The sequence below is a fragment of the Plectropomus leopardus genome, chromosome 4 (genome assembly GCF_008729295.1).
Source record: "Plectropomus leopardus isolate mb chromosome 4, YSFRI_Pleo_2.0, whole genome shotgun sequence".
NCBI classification, from domain to species: Eukaryota; Metazoa; Chordata; class Actinopteri; order Perciformes; family Serranidae; genus Plectropomus; species Plectropomus leopardus.
In genome coordinates this window covers 862,931-884,326 of record NC_056466.1, presented here as the reverse complement: position 1 = coordinate 884,326, position 21,396 = coordinate 862,931, and the positions used below count along the sequence as shown (strand labels likewise).

The following is a 21,396-nucleotide window of genomic DNA, read 5'->3' as shown; positions in this document are numbered from 1 at the left end:
ACTAAACAACACAATTAATGCTGTTTAATTAAGTAACCTTTAAATATTACCGGCGTTCATTTGAGCTGCGCTAACCGGAAACACTTCCGTCGACTCCTGATGACGCGCGCCAACAGCTTTTCAAAATAAATGTACCAGTGAGAAATATTTCTACGTGCAAAAACTAAACAGATATTTTCAGATATTTTACTTAAATAAAAGCAGCAGTGAAAATAGTCTGCTACAAGAGTACTAAAATAAAAATGTTGGTAAAGAATAAAACTGCATTTGAACTGCATTTCGAAATTGATTGATAAATAATAATAATAACAACAACAACAACAATAATAATAATAAATAAATAAATAAAACGTTTCCTGACACCAAGATTTTTTGAGACAATCTTTATATTTCTAGTAAAGGGGGAATAAATTTTGAAAAATGTAAATAAATCAGTAAAGCCGGCCGATCACAAGGAAATCAATTTTGTCAACATTTAAATAGAAAAAAATTTGAAACACAGAAAATTTTGAGGTTTAACAGAGAAGTAAAGCTGTGTGTCGTCTGCATAGTTGTTCACACATTTTATGTGAATTCCTTTTTAAATTAAGCTATTCATTAATTAATATTTAATATGTAAATTATTTTTAGAATTCCTCTTTTTACTGCCCATCAAAACATCAAATAATTAGTTTGTGATTTAGTCTATTTAGTCACAGATTAATAAACTAATTTGTAAACAAAGTCAAATGTAATTTTTAATTACACAGTTGGATTTTAATTACTTTGCAATTGCAATTCCCATGACACATGTGGTCCTTCATACTGACAAAGTTTGATAGGATTTTTTTTTTTTTTTTTTTTTTTTATAAATTCCCAAACCCCTAAAACAAAAAAAAACAAAAAAATTAAAATGTTTTTTTTTTTTTTGCAGATTTTTTTTTTTTTTTTATCAATAACTGATCTTAAGATAGCAGTGGGAGAAAATAAAAGAAGCAGCAAAAATGGTTTGAGTTCTTTATTTAAGGGGGTGACTGTAGAAAAGGAGCAAACATTATGTTTTAGCACCTTTACACACGTTATAAAATGAATTGCTGGTTCTCTGGGTTCTCCATACAAACACAACAAGTGGCTGCAGAACATTATATTAAATGACATATAGGCTTTGGAGAAGGAGAAGCATTAAATTCACCCAAATAGAAACGTCTAAATTTGGAAGAGAGAGAAAAAAAAAAACATCATTATATTTAATTACAATGAAGCTTAAATTTACAAATTTTGGAACCTGGGATTTTTAAATCAGTGCACATTACATTAGCATGTAACATAAGTTAAAAACACAAAAGGAATTTTACAAACGTTGTTACCTGGAATTAGACAGAAAAAGAACATCTTTAAATACTGGGTGCAGCTGTCTAAGGCATCTTTAATTCAATAGAAAAAAGATCTAGAAGTCTTATACAAAGCAGGAATGAAGCTATACAATATCACATTATATTTTATTCCTTACACACTGTACAAAGTCCATTTCCTTCAGGGCTGGCCACGCCAACCGCAACACTAGGCAGCTTAACGTTTGTGTTTTAATATCCTACATTTACTGTGTCTACCAGACACACACTGTATTTACATATTCAGACATGAAATACAAACATAAATATGAGCACGCTCTGTCTTTCCGTCCCCAATGGCATCGCACGTCTTCAGACACATTCGTGAAAAAATACACCAAATATTGGCCACCTGCATGTAAGCTTTATCCGTCGCCCCTGTGAAGCACTGTGAAGAAAACTGGTTTAAAAAGTGCTTTAAAAATAAGTCTGAATTTAGCTTTTTTTTTTGGTCAAAGTTGATGTTTAGCGAGGCAGCACCATCCGTTGAACATGTATGTCACAGTATTAAAACACGCCACAGTGAAAACTCAGCACAGAGGTGAAGCCGCTACCTGATGGCACCTTTCTGATTTGACCAAAAAAGCTTATTTAACAAAAAGTCGGTGTTTATTTAAAAAAAATGAACTCCCGTACAAGGTCAGACTGATGACATGTTAGCAAAATACAAAATAACAAACCGATATGAGCAACATTTTCTGTAAAGCAAGATATTTCGTGTGAATACTGTACAGCAGGCCTAACGCTGGTCATCTGTTCATCAACAAAAACTTCTCAAGTGTTAATTCAGAATTAAAGCTATCACATAGCTGGAAAAAAATGTACAAAGTAACTGATCCAAGGCCTGAGAAAGGTTTTTTTTTTGTTTTTTTTAAATATCTTGGGATGTGATTGTCAAGTCAGGCCAAATAATTTGAAATCTGATCATTTATATTTACAGCAATGCATAGGCTACGAATCATCAAATCAAAACTATACCATGAGCAGAGCAGAATAACAGAGTTACCCTGAAATTTAGTATTGATTAGTACACACAGTGTAAGTAGGGCTGGGCATCATACTTTTATCAATACCTCACTTTGAGAGGTATGAACATGTTTTGTTTTTTTTCCTAAAATACTGTATAAACTGAAAACTCAAACTTTTCAGGTTAATAAAAGGAGGTTAAGACACGTTAAACGTCTAAACACACACAGCCATTCAAGAACTAAACAGAATGAAACAAATGTTGATTTAAATCAGGATGATTAAAGAACAACTGGCCAAATATTCAATGCCGACTCTCAGTATTTGACACATTGCAGCACTGAAAGTATCAAAGTTGGATACCCAGCCCTAAGCGTACCTGTTGCGGTATCCGAGATGGATAACCAAATATGTAGCGACCTGGTTTGGATCTCAGAGGGAAAAGACGGGTGTGAGCGGGTTTATCGCAGAGGTGATCGCTAATATTTCACTGAATTACATCTATTAGCACCTGGAGATTCAGAAGACTTCTTTGACCTTATTTCCTAAAACTCTTGGGAAGTGCTGATGCCCTTGAAAACAAAGGAAATGACAAAAATCTCCAGAAAGTTTTTTTTTTTTTTTTTGCAGTACTTCTCTAAAAAGGTAGAGAATTTTAGGTAGTATACATCACTTTCCTTCGACGTTAAGGTTACTGGACAACAGGTTATAAATGCAGACTGCCGCAACATTACATATACTAAATGAAACATTACTTGTTACTACAGGAGACTTTGTCGATTTGAGTTACTTAATGGTGTTTCCTGCACATCTTTAATGAACGTTTCTGGAAATCTCAGTCAGGTATTAGCATCCTCTGACCATCTGAGATGTTACTAACAATTTCCTCTAAAGTTGCAGCTGATAAAAGGTGACACACTTCTTCACCTTGACCCTTTTAAAGCCTTTAAACCTTTGACAACTGAGCAATTTGGCTTAATTTCTGTCAAAAACACAGGAGGAAGGCAATGAGCAACAATTAAAAAAATACCTAAAATTTAGCACAAAATTTGTAAAAAGTACAAGAAAATTACCTGAAAATATATATTTTTTAAAAATGCATAACAGAAAAATACAATAAAATAAAAATCAAACATGTAAATGACTTGGGAAAAACATTAAAAATTACAATAATTCTGTAACATTTAAATAGTAAATATGATAATTAGAAATATAGTTTTTCCCTAGCTTAAAAAAAAAAATTCTATATCAACTAATTTCTTGCAATTTGTGGGACATTTTTTACCAAGTGGCTCATTGACTTTTTCACAATGTTTTTTGAAGAAATCGCACCAATTTGCTCAGAGTTCGAAGATTCAATAATCTGTGAAAGGCGTCTCCCGGAAAATTTGTTTGATTCCTACACTGTCAAATCTGACAAGATGATTTTACTTTTAAAAATCTAGGACATCTATTGCCTTGAAAAGTATAAGTTAATATAACTATTAGTCTTAATTTATGTTTACTTTCAATCTAATTGTTAGGTTTACTTAAAATGTAGTTATATTTACTTATTTCGTAAAGTTATTGCAACTTAAAAATGACAAGTTTAATAAAAAGTTTTGTGCCATATATCTGTATTCAGCTGGTTGCAAACTAGCCAGTCATATTTGTATTTTCTTTAACATGTTAAATAAACAGAACTTGCGGATCTCCTAACTTCATCATTGGCAAAATCCTCTGTGTGATAATCGAGTTAAGTCAGACTAACTTTACTGAAGTTGCTAACACTTAAAAGAACAAGGTCATTTCACTTGTCATATTTAAGTTGAAGTTAACAAAATTAAGTAAAGGCAGCTAAATTTTGAGTAAACTTAACAATTAGATATAAAGTAAACATATATCAGGATTAATAGTTATATTTACTTTGCTTTTTCAAGGCAATCAGTTTCCAAGATCATTTTAATTCAGATCAACTTGTAGGATTTTACAGTGTATCTGGTGCTCCACAAGGCTCGATCCTGGGTCCTCTGTAATTGTCCAAATATATGTTTGTACTTTGGGACATAATACCTAATTTTTGTAGGAGACTTTAAAAGCCTCAGGATGGCCTTTCAGAATCTCTAAAATTCCTTAATGTTGATCAAAACTCAATAATGCTCCATCAACCAGAAATAAAATAATATTTGAAACCTTGCTAAGCTTTACCTAGTTTAAGTGTGGCATTTGTTTCAATGTTTGACAGTCAGTCCTGCTTCTCTCTGTTTAAATAAACTATACTTCCAAAAGAAATTGAATTTTTGTAGTGTTTGGTGACCTTTATCTACACCATATCGTTGCATTTGAACAACTGCATGTGTATCATTTTCCAGCAGGATCTTCACTAAGAAATCCTTATATAACTCAAATCTCAGCAGCTCTCCTTTTTTTCGCCTGTTTGTTTGGATTTTAAAATTTGAGTGAAAACTTTTAAGGCACAGCGACTTCTGGCCCCTGAACTGCATATTAAACCCTTTTCTTCTCAGCCTGAGGTTTTGCTCTGAAGTCTTGGCAGCATCTAAAACTTTAGACGCCAGGTCTTAAATTTCTCTGCTGGAAGAGCTAAGCCTGATATCTGTACCCTCAAAGCAATGAAATGTAATTTTGACATCCTGTTTGTATTTCTGCGGTAAAACTTTAAGCTTCCTGTTTCATTTCTTCTTTTTATGTCAATTGGTAAATCAATGTCTAACAATTGTATGGAAAAATGTTATAAATAGTTTATTATCATTATTAATATTATCTATATTAGTATGCATATACACACTTTAAAAAATTGCCAATGTAAACTTCAAAAGGCTTTCAAAAGTCTTGTAAGGGGATTTTTTTTGTAATGGTCCCCAAATTTTGGGGGGGTATTAAATAAGTAAAAAAAACTCCTGTTGAAACACAAATAGCTTAAAACAAAATTACCATTCCACTGAGGTAAAATGAATTTGTTAAATTTATAAAACAATGGTGAATTTTCTCCTTTTTTGGTGCTTGAAAGCTGATTTCTGGGAGCTCCCCATGTTCCACAACAAACAAATAAAATAACAAGCAGAATTTGGGGGGGAAAAAACAAAACAAAGCTGTAACTGAAGTCCTGCGGTGTCGGTGTTGGCATCTGAATTATTCTGTTTTCGCCAAAGAGAGGTTCATAAACAAGCAAGCAGAGTTAAGCATCTGCGTCTGGAGCCTCGCAATCTTACGCGTTCAGTCGGAGCTGGTTCTGGCCTCCGCTCAGACCAGAGAGGAAAAACAAAGATAAACTATTATTGATAAATTTGCTGGATCCATTTGAATTCCACCAGGAAGGATTTCTTTGTACACCACGCTACACAGTGTCCTAGAGGAGTGAGAGGGGATGTAGGGACATTTTTTTGGAGTATTTCCCACATCGGGGGGAAGTCACAGACACTCCCTTGGTATCGTCTCGTCTGCCCCTCCGTCCTTTAGTACAGTCTTTAGTTTAAGAGTTTGTCTCTGTATACAGGCAGCTCACAGGTTCTTGGTGTTTATGTGAGTCTTGTAATGCTTCGTCAGGTGGTCACTCCTCATGAAGCGTTTCTGACACTGGTTGCACTCGAAGCGTTTGTCTCCTGTGGGGGAAAAGCAACAAGAAAATGATGATGTTTTTAAAAATATTAAAACAGGCCAGAGCAACACAACATCATATACTTGTAAAAACAAAAAAAAAGGAAAAGAAAGGGCCAGTTTGTGTAGGGTAATAAGACAAAGTCCACCCACCAAAAACTTTAGATTTGAGTGAATTGTTCAAATGTTTAGTTGCCATTTTTAAAATGTGCAATCAATTGTCTTCTTCATTGCACACCAAAAAGCACTGGACTGGACTTTGACCAGGGCTCAGGCTGAAAATGTTATCAGGATAAAAACATTCATATGTTATATTGTCAAATCTGTGTTTTTTGTTTTTGTTTGTTTGTTTTTGTAAGTTTGAAAGCAGATTTTTGCTCCTGAGTGACAGTTGAAGAAACAATACGATACTGGAGCAAATAGGTTTGAAAACATGGCTTAAAGTCCAGTGAACAACTTTGCAAGAGATGTCCAACAAATTGCAAGAAATTAGGAAAAGGTGACAAGAAAATGACCTGAAAATTGTTTTGAGAGAGAGCCAGACGGAAAGTGAGAGAAATTATGGGTTAAAAATTATTTTAAAAAATAAGGGGAAATGTCCAGAAATCAATATTTATACTTTTTATTGCTACACTCATTATAAACTATTTTATCTATAATTTTCTATTCTTTTGCCTTTTCTTGTCTTTTCTTTTTGCTAAATTTCATGTAATTATTTTGTCACTTGTAGTTCTGTCCATGTTTTCGAAAGTAATCAAGTGGATTTGTTCAGGTTTCAAAGGGTTAAACTAGTCTTTTTTGTAAAAACATGACATTTGCAAAACAGCAAAATATTTCACAAATCTGAGGTAGAATGATTTTTTTTTAAGACCAATTGTGAAACAATAAATAAAAAAAAACAATCTTAACTCTGGTCAGCAGCATTATCTTTCATCATTGTAGTTGACAATAAATTTTGTTACATACTGCAGTGAAACACAGCGCGGCATGATGTCTGACATCACGTGTGTGTGTTTGAATGTGTCCGTGCCTCCAGCAGACAGACCTGTGTGCGTCCTGGCGTGCCGCTGCAGCTCGTCGCTGCGTGTGAAACGTTTCCCGCAGAAAACCCAGTTGCAGACGAACGGTCTTTCCCCGGTGTGCAGCCGGACGTGAGCTCTGAGCAGCGACGTTTTCCTGAACGTCTTCTCGCAGCCGGGGACGTGGCAGATGTGCTTCCTCTTCCCCACCTCGCCGGGCCTGCAGAGTGTATACACACACACACACACACACACACACAAAACCACACAGTGAAATAAACAGGGGTAGAATTGAACATTTAAAAGTAACAACATTTTGAATTAGCATCAAAATGTACTCAAATGTGGGGTCTGAAAAAGTTTCAAATTGATCTATTCATGCAGAAATTTTTGATTTTCAGTTGCTGAACATAAATTACAAAGTACAAACAATATCTACAAAGAATCAGATGCGTATTTTTAGTAGCAGTAGGTTTTTTCAGCAATGCTAACAGTTTATAACTACAACATGAGTCAATCTGAGGGAGAAATGTCTGCATCTGATATTATTTACTGAACAAAAAGGTTTTATTTTTATACACAGAGTTTTCAAAATGTATAACAAGAGGCATCTTAGTTAAAATCTTATTAATGAATTGAAAATCAGTCAAATTATATTAATTTTCGGTTGGTAATACTCCATTAGAGACTCATGTTTCTAAGTCAGTTCTTGCCTCTTTAATCAGTGCTTCAAACAGTACAACAGCCAGAAAAATCTTAGCGAGGAAATATGTAACGTTGGTGCTTGTTTGTGCCGCTCTCGACACGCTCACCTCTTGTCTGCGTCTTTACAGTTGGGGCAGGTGCAGGCCATGCGTCGCTTCTTCTCTCCTGGCTGCCCGGGCAGCTCCAGGGTCAGAGTCTGGTCTACCTGGATGGCCGGCTGGTTCGGCGTCGCTGCCAGCTGCAGCCCGGCGCCCTGCATCGCCTGCACCGTGAGGTGCTGCTGGCCTGAAAACGCAGAGCGAGACACACTTTTAGAGCCACAGTGGGGCTCCGACCAGAGCTGCCAAACTCTCTTAAATCTAATTATACGACCAGGTGACGACCGAGAGTAAAAGTGGACTGAAATTCTAGTTAATGATTAACGGTAATCATCAGGACACATGAAAACGGAGGGAGTCAACTATATTTGTTTTTGTCTTTCATTTTTTTATACTACGGTTGATTCTTGAACAATTTTTGATCAATAAAACTTGGGTCATAATATAAGACAGCTTTATGTGGAGCATTTGAATTTCAAGACTTTTAAAGCACTTTGGTAAAAAGGGGAGCTAATTTCAAGGTATTCCAGCTCTTTATATCTTTTCTAAAATTCGAGTACTTCAAGGATGTTGTGCAAACCCTGTTAAAAGGGAACATTTGCCACTTTTTATGTGGATGTCCAGTCACTGTTTATGTTAAATGTAGTCAATTAAGGCAGTAAATTCCAGTGTGAGATATACTGACAGAGATGCATGAGTTCCCAGCTGCAAAATCTGTTGTTATTTGTGTATCCAGCATCGCCATTTGACCTGAGAGTGACTTCGTTGGAAGAACCACAGGCTGGATTTCTGCTGCTCTCGATGCCGCACTAAACACTGATGGACATCCACATTAAAAGTTGCAAATTTTCCCTTTAAATAATACAACTCAAAACACATATTTCAAAGCATCTCATTATAATGGTGGAGATTTTCTGCTCATTGTGCCCTTAGGGCAGAGCAACTATTATTGTTCTCAACTCTCAGTTTCATAATAATTCTAACACATTTTGATGAGGAATAAAAAGGGTTGTTCAAGATTTAGATTTAAATTCTTCAAGGGAAACTTCACATTCAATATTTGCTGTGGTTACATATATTAAGGTCCTTGTTTTTAGTTTTAGTTCAGTTTCTAGTTAAGATTGTATTATTCAGTTTTCTTATTTATGCATACTTCTTATTTGTGCATCCTTAATATGATGTTCTTATTTTCTCATTCATATGTGAGGAGGCTGCTGCAGTTTCCATTGGGACTAATCAATTACTCTGTGTCTAAATCCATTTTTTGGCGTTGATAAATCAAATCGCTTTATTGCACTATCAAATGTTTCTGGCCCCGGTCTCCAGTGTTATTTGTCTTTATCTGCCCCTTGAAAGTCCGAGGTTTAAATCCCCTCAGTCAGCTGAGATTGCTTAAAGTCTAACTTTTTTATTCTAGTCAGTGTGCTGTGCAGTGTACTCCATATTATGGTACTCCACATTATGGTCCCCAGATTTTGCTGCAGAGTGAGCGCTCTTCACTTTCACCCTGTTCTTACATGCAGTTGCAGGCATGATGCAGCAGAACGGAGGAGAGCCTTTGTACTGTTCTGAGGTAACTTTAGCGTCTTTCTTCTGCTTAGAAGTGGTGAATTTACAGCTCACTGCAACTTAATGCAAAACAGCCTCTGGCTTTTGTGTGATATCTACGTCAGCCCGAAAAATGTTGTTGCACATATCTGTACCGTCTTAAGAGCAGTTGGCTTGTTTACAATATTGCATGAATGTCGCTGTCACATTGAACATCCTGCTGAGCGTGTTCAAACTTTAAAACTTTATATGGAGAAAAGAAAACGAATTGTCGAATCTTCGTATTAGACAGCCAAATCTGATTCCACTGACATAAACCTGAGTTGAGTACAGCCCTACAGAGGTCGAGTAATTCGGTTTTCTAGGCCTTAAAAAGAAAACAAGTATGTGACGTTGTCTTCTACTTTGTGCGTGACAATCCTGAGCCTCTCTTGTTTCAAACAGACAGAAAATGTGTAAACACAAACAAACCACCATCAGCTCACCCCCTGCGTTGGTGATGGTGACAGGAACTCCCTGAACTTGGACCCCGTTGATGCTGATCGTCTGCACCGCCTGCGTCGCTGACGAAAGCTGCGGCGTGTTCAGCTGTATCATCCCACCCGCCGGTGCAATTTTTGCCAGAGTCCGTTCCTTCCGCCCCCCCGTCGGCGTCCTCTTGGCGCCGGCTGGGGGCGAGGTGGTGGTGGTGACGACCGAAGTTGTCGGGGTCGTTGTCTGAGAGATGGAGTCCTGGAGCTGAATGGACTGCCACTCACCCGTAGCGGTTTTGAAGATGATCTGAGGAAGCAAAAAGAGACAAGTTTTATTAAACCAGACTACACAGCGTTTTTGGAGTTTGTGCTCAATTTTTAGTTATTTATTGTCGCATGCACAACAATTACAGAGAAACAGTCATTGGCAAGTCAAATCTCAGATCTGAGGCTACTAACAATGCTTATTAAACATGTATAAAGTCATGTATGACAATCTAAGCATTAAAATAGTGCATAACTTCAAATATAAAGCTAAAATATAACAAAATGATAGATATGTTGAGGTACACATTAGGGTTGGGAATCACCACAGGCTCCACGATACAATGTTTTTAGCATTTCTAAGGCATGATGCTGCTATTCTAAATGTTGTAAAAAAAAATGAATTGCATGTTATATTTTTATAGTTGTTTTTTGATGCTATGCTTTTTTTCCCCTCCCACTCCTTGTACAGGTGCAGAAATTGGTCAAAGTTTAACATCATTGTATGTTAGAGAGAAAATGCAAAACAAAAAAAAATTAAAAAAGGGTTTTGCTCCCCTTATTAATTATTAGGCCAAAATTAAATGTTTACTGAAAATAAAATTTAAAAAATGAATTTTAAATTTTAAATAAATTAAAGACAGTGATTTTGCAACTTGAAATTAAATAGTAAAATTGCAAAACTTATGAGTGAAAATGGGAAGGCTTGAGCAGAAACGTCTATTGGAAACGGAAATGTTCCCCTTTTTAAGATGTCTTTTTTTTTTTTAAATAAAAACTTTGCAGCAGCTCTGAATGAGGCAGACGTCAGGGTCGGGTCTGTGTGAACGGGTACCTGTGTTGGTGATGGATCTGCTTGAGAGACCTGCAGGCTCGAGGGGACCGACTGTCTCTGTGGGACGGGCGGTAACGTGGCGGAGGCGGCCTGCACCACCTTCAAGGCCTGCTGGGGGATCTGAACCACCTGAGACTCCGGTTTGGACTGGACCAGCTGGACCTGCTGCACCATAGCCGGCTGCCCGGGACTCTGCACGATCAGCAGGTTGTTTCCTGCCTGCAAACACAGACACGGGGGGGTTATCTCCTCAGGTCCAGGTGTCACATCTGGAGCAATGTGACCATAAAAGACAACAACAGCGACGTAAATGAAATGAATTAAGATGTTAATATGGTGAAGAGGCTGATTTATGCACGCTGCAACATCCAACCAGAATCATAGATTTAGTCTCAATTTGCGCTGAAACAACTCCTGAGGAAAATGTCCAACTCTTCTGCTGCTGTTTAGCTCTAGATAAGTCGCATATAATGGGGTTTTAAAGTTGTTTTGTTTGTTTTGACAGCTCAAAATGGATTAAAATAATGCATTTGGTGCAAGACTTACCTTGATTCAGAATATAAATTCAGCCAATAAATAAATAAATACTGATTAAGTTTGGTTGTGTCAAATAATCAATTTGTCAATTGACCTAAAATTAATAAACAAGTGAGACAATCTATTAATTGACAAACTTAAATTAAATTAGGCAGAGATGCCAAAAGACATTCACTTTGTGAGGATTAATTAATTGTGTCTGTTTTAGGACTCTTTAGGTAAATCTAACTGTTCTGTGATAAACATAAAAATCAGGGTGTTACCTCCTAGCTTTTATTTTCATAAAATGTTAAATTTTTGCCTGAATTCATTTTGTCTCCTAATGAGTGAACCTTGAGTTTAGAATATTTTATCACATATATTGTACACATTGCCAAGTCAAAACTGAATCTTTGTTTGCATAACTACACAAGTGAACTTCTGTATCTGTAACATCATCTGAGTTCACCGTTAACATATTAACACTGACAACGCAGTGAAATTTGTGTTATATTTATGACAAAAAGGGTGCTTTCTGTTGCTTTCTGTTGCTTTTAGAGCCTTCGTGCCAGACGTACCTGAATGATGTTGTCTCCAGCTTCTATCAGGATGGTCTCCATCTGCTCGGGGGGCGGGGAGGCCGCCTGTGCGGGCGGAGGAGGCGCAGGCTGAGCAGCCAGAACCACTTTCTTCTTCCTCCCTCGTCGAGCCTTTCCCGGGGTGGGAGGAGCAGCTGCCGTCTCTGTGACGAACTGAGCCCCGCCCACCTCTCCGGTCGCCACGTTGAGCGGCAGCGTGAGCCCGCTGGGCAGCTGCACCATGTTTGCAGCGGAGTTGTTTGGCTTGCGCAGCTTGGGGGAGGGCTTGATGGCTACGGTTTTCTGCGGCGTGACTGGAGTGGCGGCGGCAGCGGGGGCCGGTACGGTCATGGGAGTGGTGATGATGGCCTGGTTGGTGCCCGGTATGAGCTGGATCTGACCCCCCTGTGGCATCACCTGGATGGTCTGGGCGCCCTGGATCTGCGGCACCATCTGGTACTGGATGTTGGCGGGTGCTGAGGCGTTGGTGCGGGCCGGGCTCTGCTGGATGGTGAGCACAATGGGACTGCCCGGGGCCGTGGAGCCCAGGCCGGCGGGCAGCTGGATCACATTGCCTTTGGCTGACAGGAAACCCAGGTTTTTGGGCGGAGCGGGCGCGATCGGCGCCGGCTTTATGGGGAGGAGCCTGCGAGGCTGCGGCTGCGCTGGAGGAGAGGTGACAGGAGCCTGAGCAGCAGGGGGGCCGATTTTACTACAGGTGGCAGCTAAGAGGGCTAACGGAGAGGGCTGGGCGTCCTGCAGGGAGACAAACACGACAACTCAGATACAACACACGCGGTCTGCATTAACCCTTTGAAACCTAAAATCAGATCTTCCTTGTGCTGCTTTCAGACGCCTTTCAAAAGGATTTCAACCTCTGAACCCAGAACGACTTGTGCAATTTCTTTACAAAAAAGTCATGGGATAAAGGCAACGAACAAATTGGTTGGAAATGTTCCACAAATAGCAAGAAAATCTTAGACTTAGAAAATTAATTTTGTAAGAAAAAACTATATTTCCAATTATCATAATTATACATTTAAAGTTATGTTGCAGAATTGATATTTTTACAACTTTTTTTCCAAGTTTTGTTTGCCTAGTTTTGTTTATCTTTTTACTTTATTTTTCATATTTTTACTGATTAATACTAATTTTCTTGATCATTTTTCTATCTTCTTTCTAATTTGGGGCATTTCTTCTCCCTAAGTTTTAAAGGGTTAAACTAGCCAGAGCAGAAGTTTAGTACTTAGATACAAAGAGAGATACGGTGAGGTAAGATGCTAAAAAAACAACTGAAGATACAAGGAGAGCGTACCAAATTTTAACAAGTCTGAAAAAATTCTCTTCTTGCAGCTGAGTTGGGGATATTATTTTGTGAACTCTCGTCTTAAATCAACAGACAAGCTTTCAGCGTGAGTTAACTATTTTAAAATAGTTTATATACACTGGGCTAGAGCTGCAAGATTATGGCCAAAATGACAGTCGCAATTATTTTGATCAATATTGAAATCGAGACGCTTTAATATTAGGCACATTTGCATCACTCAGTGCACAAAATGTGCTTTTCAAAATCAAGCTTTAAAAAAAAAAAGTGTATATTAATGTAATTTTCCACTTTCATTGAGTTATTTTTTTTAACTAACACCAGTCCTAACCATAAATATCAAATATTCACTGATATTCAAAACTGTACCCCTTTAAATGTCAGGTTTTTGTCATGCGCCACTACATTTTTAGATGGTAAAAAAAGAGCACCAAAAATGATTTTTTCTTTTAAAGATCTCTCGCTCTTTCCACTGAACCACCAGGCGCCCCTGAACTATTTTATTAACATTTATTTTATATGTTAAGATGACTCCTTATTATATTAAATCACAGTTCATGTGTAAAATACTTTCACAAATAGAATTTCATTAACATAAAATTGAAGAATCATTGGCTCAGTGACATTCTGGCACAAAAATGTTCCTCCAGTGTGCAGCGGCATGAATGCGTCGTGGGTTAACCGAGTTAATGACGTCAGGAGGCGCAACAGTGCAACCAGAGTGCAGGCTGCAGCAACACGACATCTGGCTGTTACTCACTTGTGTGGAAGCGGTGGAGGGCTGAAGGTATTCACTGGGACTGACAGCAACAGTGGTGGCCATACTGTCCTGTTGTTCTGGAAAACACACAGACACAGCAGAGTCAGATTCAGGCCGCCTGCAGCATCTATTTTCAGTGGTAACGCTGTTCAAGGACACCACAGGACATTCCTAAAAAACAGAGACAGGCCTGAGAAGGACAGGCTCAGTATGCCGCAAAGTTGCTGCAACAACATAAAAACATTAAACATTATCAGTTACACACACTAGGTCGATAATTATGCGTTCACTTGCAAATATTCTGGAGTATAACTAATATCCCTTAAAGCAACGAGGCATGTCAAAGAAAACATTGTTTCCTTTATAATTCACTGCTTAACTTTTAGAGGAAAATGCTGATATTTTGCATGTTTAAGCCTTTAAAACCTGGATCCACATCAGTTTTCTTGAACTGCGTTCAGATGCCTTTTAAATGCATTTAAATCTTTGGTTATTGAGAAAACTGGTTTGATTTCTTTCGAAAATGTGCAAAAGAGAAATGGCCAACTTGGCAAGAAATGTCACACAAACTGAAGAAATTCTAATAATTTACTGTTTAGATTTTACAATTTAGGTTTTTTTTAGATATTTAATATATTTTATATAGTTTTAGAATTAAACTCTGGTTGCAAAAATATTAAATATATATGGTTTGGTTTTTTTGCTTATTTCCAGGTAATTTTTTCTTGTTTTTTTTTTTTTATTAATTTCTTGTTATTTTTTAGGGCATGTATTGATAAGTTGCTTTTTGCAAGCAATCAAGCTAATTTGCCTAATATAATGATAACATAGATAATGATCTCAAAATTAAGGAAAACAAATTGTGTGTAAACCTTTCCAAAACATGCAGCATTTGTGTCTTCTGCAAAAGCTCATGTGAAGTAAGACATCCTTTTCATAAAACGTCCAATAAGCTGGTTTTCACAAAGTTAGGCGGATGGCCATGACAGCTGTGAAAGTAAAAAAAAAAATCTTTGACCAACAAATATCAGGCTTTGGCAACAATTCAGATGTTCTCTGAGCAAAGAAATGCACCACTGGACTGCAGTCAAAAACATGACATGTGAGGAAAAGACCAAATTTATAGAGCGCGTTATATTTCTGTTAAGGCAGTAAGCATAAGTACATTTAGGGCAGGCTGCCCGATGGTTTAAGAGCAGGGTAAATCTTCTGTAGCAGGCAATGCTGCCTAATGGCCAAAATAGGTTGAGGCTGTTACTGTCAAACTGCTCTGAGAAAAGAGGTATACTTCAGGATTTATACTGAGTGTCCTGCAATACAGCTCCGACACAAAGTACAAACACAGGTTTCTAAGATACATATGCTGAAATACATTCACATGCAAAAAAAACAAATTTAAATGGAGGCAATTTGTGTCTGCTATAACCTCCCTAAAGTGTTTTCATTTGTGGTTTTATGCAGCAGTGGTGCTTAGGCCTTCGAAACACTGAGAAACATCACTTTCCTGTGCTGCTTTCTGATGTATTTTACAAGTATTTAAACCTATGAGCAAATTGGTGCTATTTCTTATAAAATCATGGGGGAACAAAGTAGGGCTGTGCGATAAAACGATGACGATATCAATCGCTGTACAACTTTTCCTCCACTGAAATATGAGACATAATAGAATGCATTTCAGCCATGTTTTGACAGTGCGGACATGTCCGACAGCCCGCTCCAGCGCGCAGACATGTCCAACAGCCTGCTCTAATGCAGAAATGTCCGATGGCCTGCTCCAGCGCGCGGACATGCCCAAAATCCCGCTCCAGCGCGAAAATGTCCGACAGCCCGCTCTAGCGCGGAAATGTACGACAGCTCATCTCAACTGGAGCAGTTTTACAAACTGTCTGGCTCCTGCAAGATTTTTCAACAACACACCTGTCATTGCGCGCGACCAATAGGCACGAAGGTGGCTATGAATTGCGCCCATACTACTGATTCATCACGTGTACCTGTGAGTCAGGCATCACCAACTGGCGGACCGCGGTCCGGATCCGGACCAAAACTTCGTCCCATCAGGTCCCCTGGCCAAGTTGTAATAAAATGTAAGAATGACAGAAATATTTTTAAGGAAACCAACACCGAGAACCTCTTACAGACATCATCTTGCCCATGTTGGGTATTTTGGTTATTAAAGAAATTTGTTAACCCTTTTCCCACCGGGGCTACCAACTCCCACGCATCTGCCGTGTGTCTCACGCTCTCATGACACCCAGAAACTGGCAACAAATTTAGGTCAGGAGCTAATAACATACAATTTCAGGCCCAAATGTAATTTAACACATAGTACACACACACACACACACACACACACACACACATATACATTTGCCAAAACCATTTCATAAAATATATTCAAAAATTTGCAAGAAATTAGTAGATTTAAATTCAAAAGAAAATGTCTAGAGAAAAAGATAAAAGCAAGGGAAAAAAGTGTATTTATAATTTTCTTAACATATTCAAAGTTATGTTACAAAATACTTATATTTTTCTAACATAACATATTTCTTTTATTTCCTTTTCCTTTTATTTCTACATTATAGGTCATTTTCTTGAATATTTTACTAACTTTTTGCCAATTTTGGGATCATTTCATCTTTCATAGCTCATTGCCTTTTTCCTGTTTTGGGGGGTAATAAATCAAGCTAATTTGCTCAGGTTTCAAAGGTTTGTTTTACACGTTCATAAATGATGACAGACAGACGTTGAGTTAAACTTGAATTCCCCTTCAAACAGAAATACTAATATTAGCAGTATTTGAGTACATTACAGTTAGGCTCCAGGCACGTCAGCCAGCAAACACTTGAAATCAAACAGCAGGTGACATGTAAGCACATGACGGACACAGAGCGCTGCTGTGGCGACCAGAGATACGAGTGAGAAGTGCACAGGCGGCGGGGAGAGGCCTGATTCATCACAGAGGACTGTGACTGTAAGAGATGCTGGCTTCATGACTGCACTGATGATGAGCAGTAAAGTAGAGCAGTTTGAGCCTCTAAAGCAGAGTATTGCACTTACGTTTGAGTCACAGAGCGAAGCATTTCGTCACCTGAGAATTATAAGGCTCTATCTGACATTGGCTATGGCTACGTGCACACCGATATTCCCTTAGTATCCCTCATATGACAATATTTGGAATTTGACGCAAGTCATATAAACAGAATATTGCATTTAAATATTTTGAATTAGGCTGTTTTTCCTTTTCTGATTAAGATGTGTATGATATGCTGATGTTAGTCAAGTTTTTGGAGCATTATTTGGGCATGTATGCAGCCAATCTGGAATATACCAGATATTATATTAAATATATAATGCATTGCAGTTTGCAACACACCTGTTTACAGTCGCCGCTGTGCACTGTCATGGATACGTTGTACACAAACCAATAGTTTGCAAAGCTGTGGGCTGGACATGCACGCAAAAGAAAGTCCCACATCTCTGGTCAGAAGAAGAAACACAATGCTTTAAAACCTTATGAAAGACAGAAATCAACTTTTTTTTTTGTTTTTAGGATATGCACAAATACCGCAGCACGAACTTTTCAAGAGGGTGAAGAAAGGATCGAGGGAGTCCAACAAGTCCTCCACCAGTAGGAAACTGGGGAAAGCTGTCCCAGCTGTTTTACTTTTCCATATTTTGACATGAGAAACGACACATTAGGGCACGTTAACGGGAGTATGCACAGCTGCATGTAAACATGAGTGTTAGTGAAATATTCTTTTTCATTAGACATGTAAAAAGTTTGGTATGAATACTATTTTTTCGGAAAAAGGGCAAAACCCAGACTATTTTGTGCATGTAAACGTATTCAATTATGTAAAAATTTACTTTTCCCGCGACTTGGACTTTTTATTTAGAATAAAAAAGGTTCACGTAATATTTGGTAGTTAGAATGTAAAACTGTGAAGCTCAATGTCTCAAAAACACTCAGAAAACATAGTTAAGCACTATTTCCAGCTTTTCTAAAAATATTTCCCAAATCCTAAAGGACTCTTCTGCAAATTTGAATGAATTTTCTTTTCTCCAGGATAAAAAAAGAAAAAGATTTAGCTTCAGAAAACATGTCTCCTTGCATCTTCCAAACCACAAAAAAATAGTAATGTTATCTGTATAAATTTATAAAATAATAGCAGGTAGAGGTGGATGAAAAAAAACAGTAGAGCATAGTATCACGTTTTTTACATGGTCATCATATGGATACACAGATGCCGTGTATTAATTTTTATTATTATTTAAATAATTAATATTTCAAATTGCTTTTTCAGATAACTTGATATATGTTGCAACAAAAGCGACTGAAGTGAGACGAACACACTGAAAACCTTAACGTTATTAGATAAAACAGATGTTGATAAAGTTTTACTTTTGGGACAAAAATTAGCAGTTTGAAAAAAATATTAAACTGCAATATATTGCAAGATGTTATCACAATACTTTGCATATCGCAGCACGTTTAAAATCACAAAAATATTGTTTAGAACTTTAAGTATTGTGATATTGCATCTTTGGGTTTCTGGTGATTCCCACCCGTCAGTGACAGTAACAGTACTTTAGATAAAAATAACTGATAAAACATCTCAGTTTGGTTTTCATTGTGCAAAATGTCACTTCCAGCTACCTTCTTTTTTTTCTTCAGTAAATTGCGGGGGAAAAGTTGAAATAAACTGTTTTTTCATCATGCATTAGACAGATTTTTCCATCTTTGACAAGTTGTTAAACAATGCTATGAATTTCTTTTTGAGAAAAACATGCTCAGCTCTGTGACTCCAAAGTAACTTCACTACAGCTGCTGTCAAACACAAATAATCCACAAAACATACGTTACTTTTGAGAGGAGACTCTTCTCTACAATATGAAGCGCCTAATTGTGCCACCTCATGTGAACTTTACCCTGACAGAAAGTAAACTCTGTGCTGCGGCCACTGATCAGCAGACCAAACAGGAACTGGTTCCTCTGTCAGAGCTGTCTGCCTCATTTGGTGAAAGTACTATGAATGCAGCTGGTACCAAAACTTCACAGTCAAACCGAAAAACTTTCACACGGGGATCCCACAGCCTGCTGAGCCTCTAATCTCTCTTCACTGAGATACATTTTTGGCAGCAGTAGAAGTATTCAGATCATTCACTGAAGCAAAAATACTACTACCACACTGAAAATACTCCACATCCTGCGTTCACAACCTTAGTTGAGTAAAATTATTACTTTTTTTTATTATTACATTATGTATTTTTTCAAAACACATAAAGGAACGCTTCATCCTTCAGTTTATCCAAAACATTCAAATGCAACACACGTGGAGACACATGTTTTTTTACTGGACAGGAAAAGAAAAACATGCCGTCTGAAAAGTAACTAAAACTGTCAGACAAATGTAGTGCAGTAAAAAAGTACTGAAATGGGCCATTCTGCATAATGAGTAATTTTACTTTTAACTTAAGTATAGTTAAATGCTAATACTTTTGTATTTATGCAGCATTTTGAATGTGGACTCTTAATTGTAACAGTATTTCGACTCTGTATTATTAGTACTTTTACTTTAGTGAAACATCTGAACACTTGTTTCACTTCTGACAGTAATGCACACATACAGTAGTCTAATGTAACCAAATACTTTTATATTCGTACAACTTTGAGATACTTGTACTTCACTAAATAATAATAATAACAAAAAACTCCAATAATAATTAAAATAATAATTATATATTATCTATGACTCTAAAACTGGCCATTTTACAGAATGAGTAATTTTACTTTTGATAACTTAAGTATATTTTAATGCTAATACTTACTTACTTACGCAACATTTTTAATGCAGGATTTTTACTTGTATTTCTACTTTGTCTAATAACTACATTTACTTGGTAAAACATGTGAATACTTGGCTAGCTGCAACATCACAGAATTAATAATAATAATAATAATAATAATAATAATACAGTAATAGATTATCTATGACTCTAAAATGAGCCAATCTGCATAATGAGTAATTTTACTTTTGATAACTTAAGTATATATCAATGATAATACAAATACAAAATTTTGTATGCAGAACTTTCACTTGAAATAAGGTATTTCTACACTAATAATAATAATTGTTTTGCTTTAAATAAACTATCTGAATATTCCTTCCACCTCTGCCAGAAATGTACACAGTCAAATGTAATCAAATACATTTCCTCAAGTAACAACTATGAGATACTTCACTTGAGTATTTCCACTTGATGCTATCTCTACAGCAATAATACTACTACTATAGGGGAAGTAGTAGTATAAGGGGAAATATTGTACTTTATACTGCACCACAGTTATCTACAGTAATTTAGCCACTCAGCATAATGAGTCATTTACTTTTGATAACTTAAGTAAATTTTAAAGCAAATACTTTTGTACGGATGCAACATTTTGAATGCAGGACTTCCACCAGAGTATTTCTACTCTGTGCGATTACTACTTTTACTTTAACAAATACTTTAGTAAAAGATATAAACACTTGTTCCACGTTTGCCACTAATGCACACAGTACAATACACACAAACAGTGCGGCCTCAAAGTAGCGCCGCCATCAAACATACTGTTGGTTTGCTTTGGGCTACCAGCTAACGGTAGCTAGCCAGCTAACTAGCATCAGTGGCTAGCCGGGGGCAGCTAGCCTAAGCTGATTTGGTCCGCGTGCAGCTTAGTTTCTACTTATAACCGGACCGAGGTGGGGCCGCTGTTTGCGCCCATCTCTGTTTTATACTGTGAAATTATTAAGTGTGGGGAGAAAACAAGTAAGCTCGCGTTAGCATATTTGGCTAGCTAACGCGTAGCTAGCAAGTCAAACTCTCTTTGATACAGAAAAAGGCAGCCCTTTTTCCGGAAGTGCATTGCTTATTTTGGGTTCACACAACTGCCCGAGCCCCCCCTAAAAAACACACTTGTTCGTACCGCATAATGTCCAGCGCTTTTCTGTCCAATGCAAATATAATGTTTTACGAAGTAGATTGTAATATAAACACCAATGTTTTAATTCCTACCCACCGCTCATGACGACATTCGCTGTCCGCGAGCCTTGAAGACCGAAGCCCCTCAGAGGAATCCGCCCGCGCTGCTGCACCAATCCACGCACAATGGAGCGTTGATGGACGGGAGTGTTGACCAATCAGATTCGGCCGTCTGTGTGATTGAAATTCAACTAAACCAATCGCGGTGCGAGATTATTACGCGTCGTTCGATGGATGACGGTTCGACCAATGAGGTGTCGAGATTGTGCTCCGTGGGGGCGTTTCCAAACGGAGAGCCCGAGAAGGGGTGAGGGCCCTATTGC

General features: G+C 37.5%; 1 protein-coding gene across 2 annotated transcripts; it reads right to left on the bottom strand.

Moving 5' to 3' along the window:
- Nucleotides 1-4,215: 4,215 nt before the first annotated feature.
- On the bottom strand, nucleotides 4,216-21,158 carry sp2 (sp2 transcription factor). Of its 2 annotated transcripts, none has more exons than XM_042485831.1 (8): nucleotides 21,111-21,158; nucleotides 14,051-14,127; nucleotides 11,967-12,722; nucleotides 10,873-11,091; nucleotides 9,786-10,080; nucleotides 7,762-7,939; nucleotides 6,976-7,169; nucleotides 4,216-5,935 (listed from the first exon to the last, which is right to left on the bottom strand). In XM_042485831.1, the coding sequence occupies exons 1-8, from the start codon at nucleotides 21,115-21,117 to the stop codon at nucleotides 5,835-5,837; spliced, it is 1,827 nt and encodes a 608-aa protein (XP_042341765.1). In that variant the 5' UTR covers nucleotides 21,118-21,158; the 3' UTR covers nucleotides 4,216-5,834. The 2 variants fall into 2 exon arrangements, with proteins under 2 accessions (XP_042341765.1, XP_042341766.1); XM_042485832.1 differs by lacking the exon at nucleotides 21,111-21,158 and adding an exon at nucleotides 21,018-21,102.
- Nucleotides 21,159-21,396: the final 238 nt, after the last annotated feature.

Bases quoted from the DNA above. Each gene is read 5' to 3' on its own strand.
- sp2 (XM_042485831.1), bottom strand. The intron at 12,723-14,050 runs GTGAGTAACAGC...GTCTCCCTGCAG, and splicing joins CCTCCACCGCTTCCACACAA to GACGCCCAGCCCTCTCCGTT. The intron at 5,936-6,975 runs GTCTGTCTGCTG...TTTCCCCCACAG, and splicing joins GCACGCCAGGACGCACACAG to GAGACAAACGCTTCGAGTGC.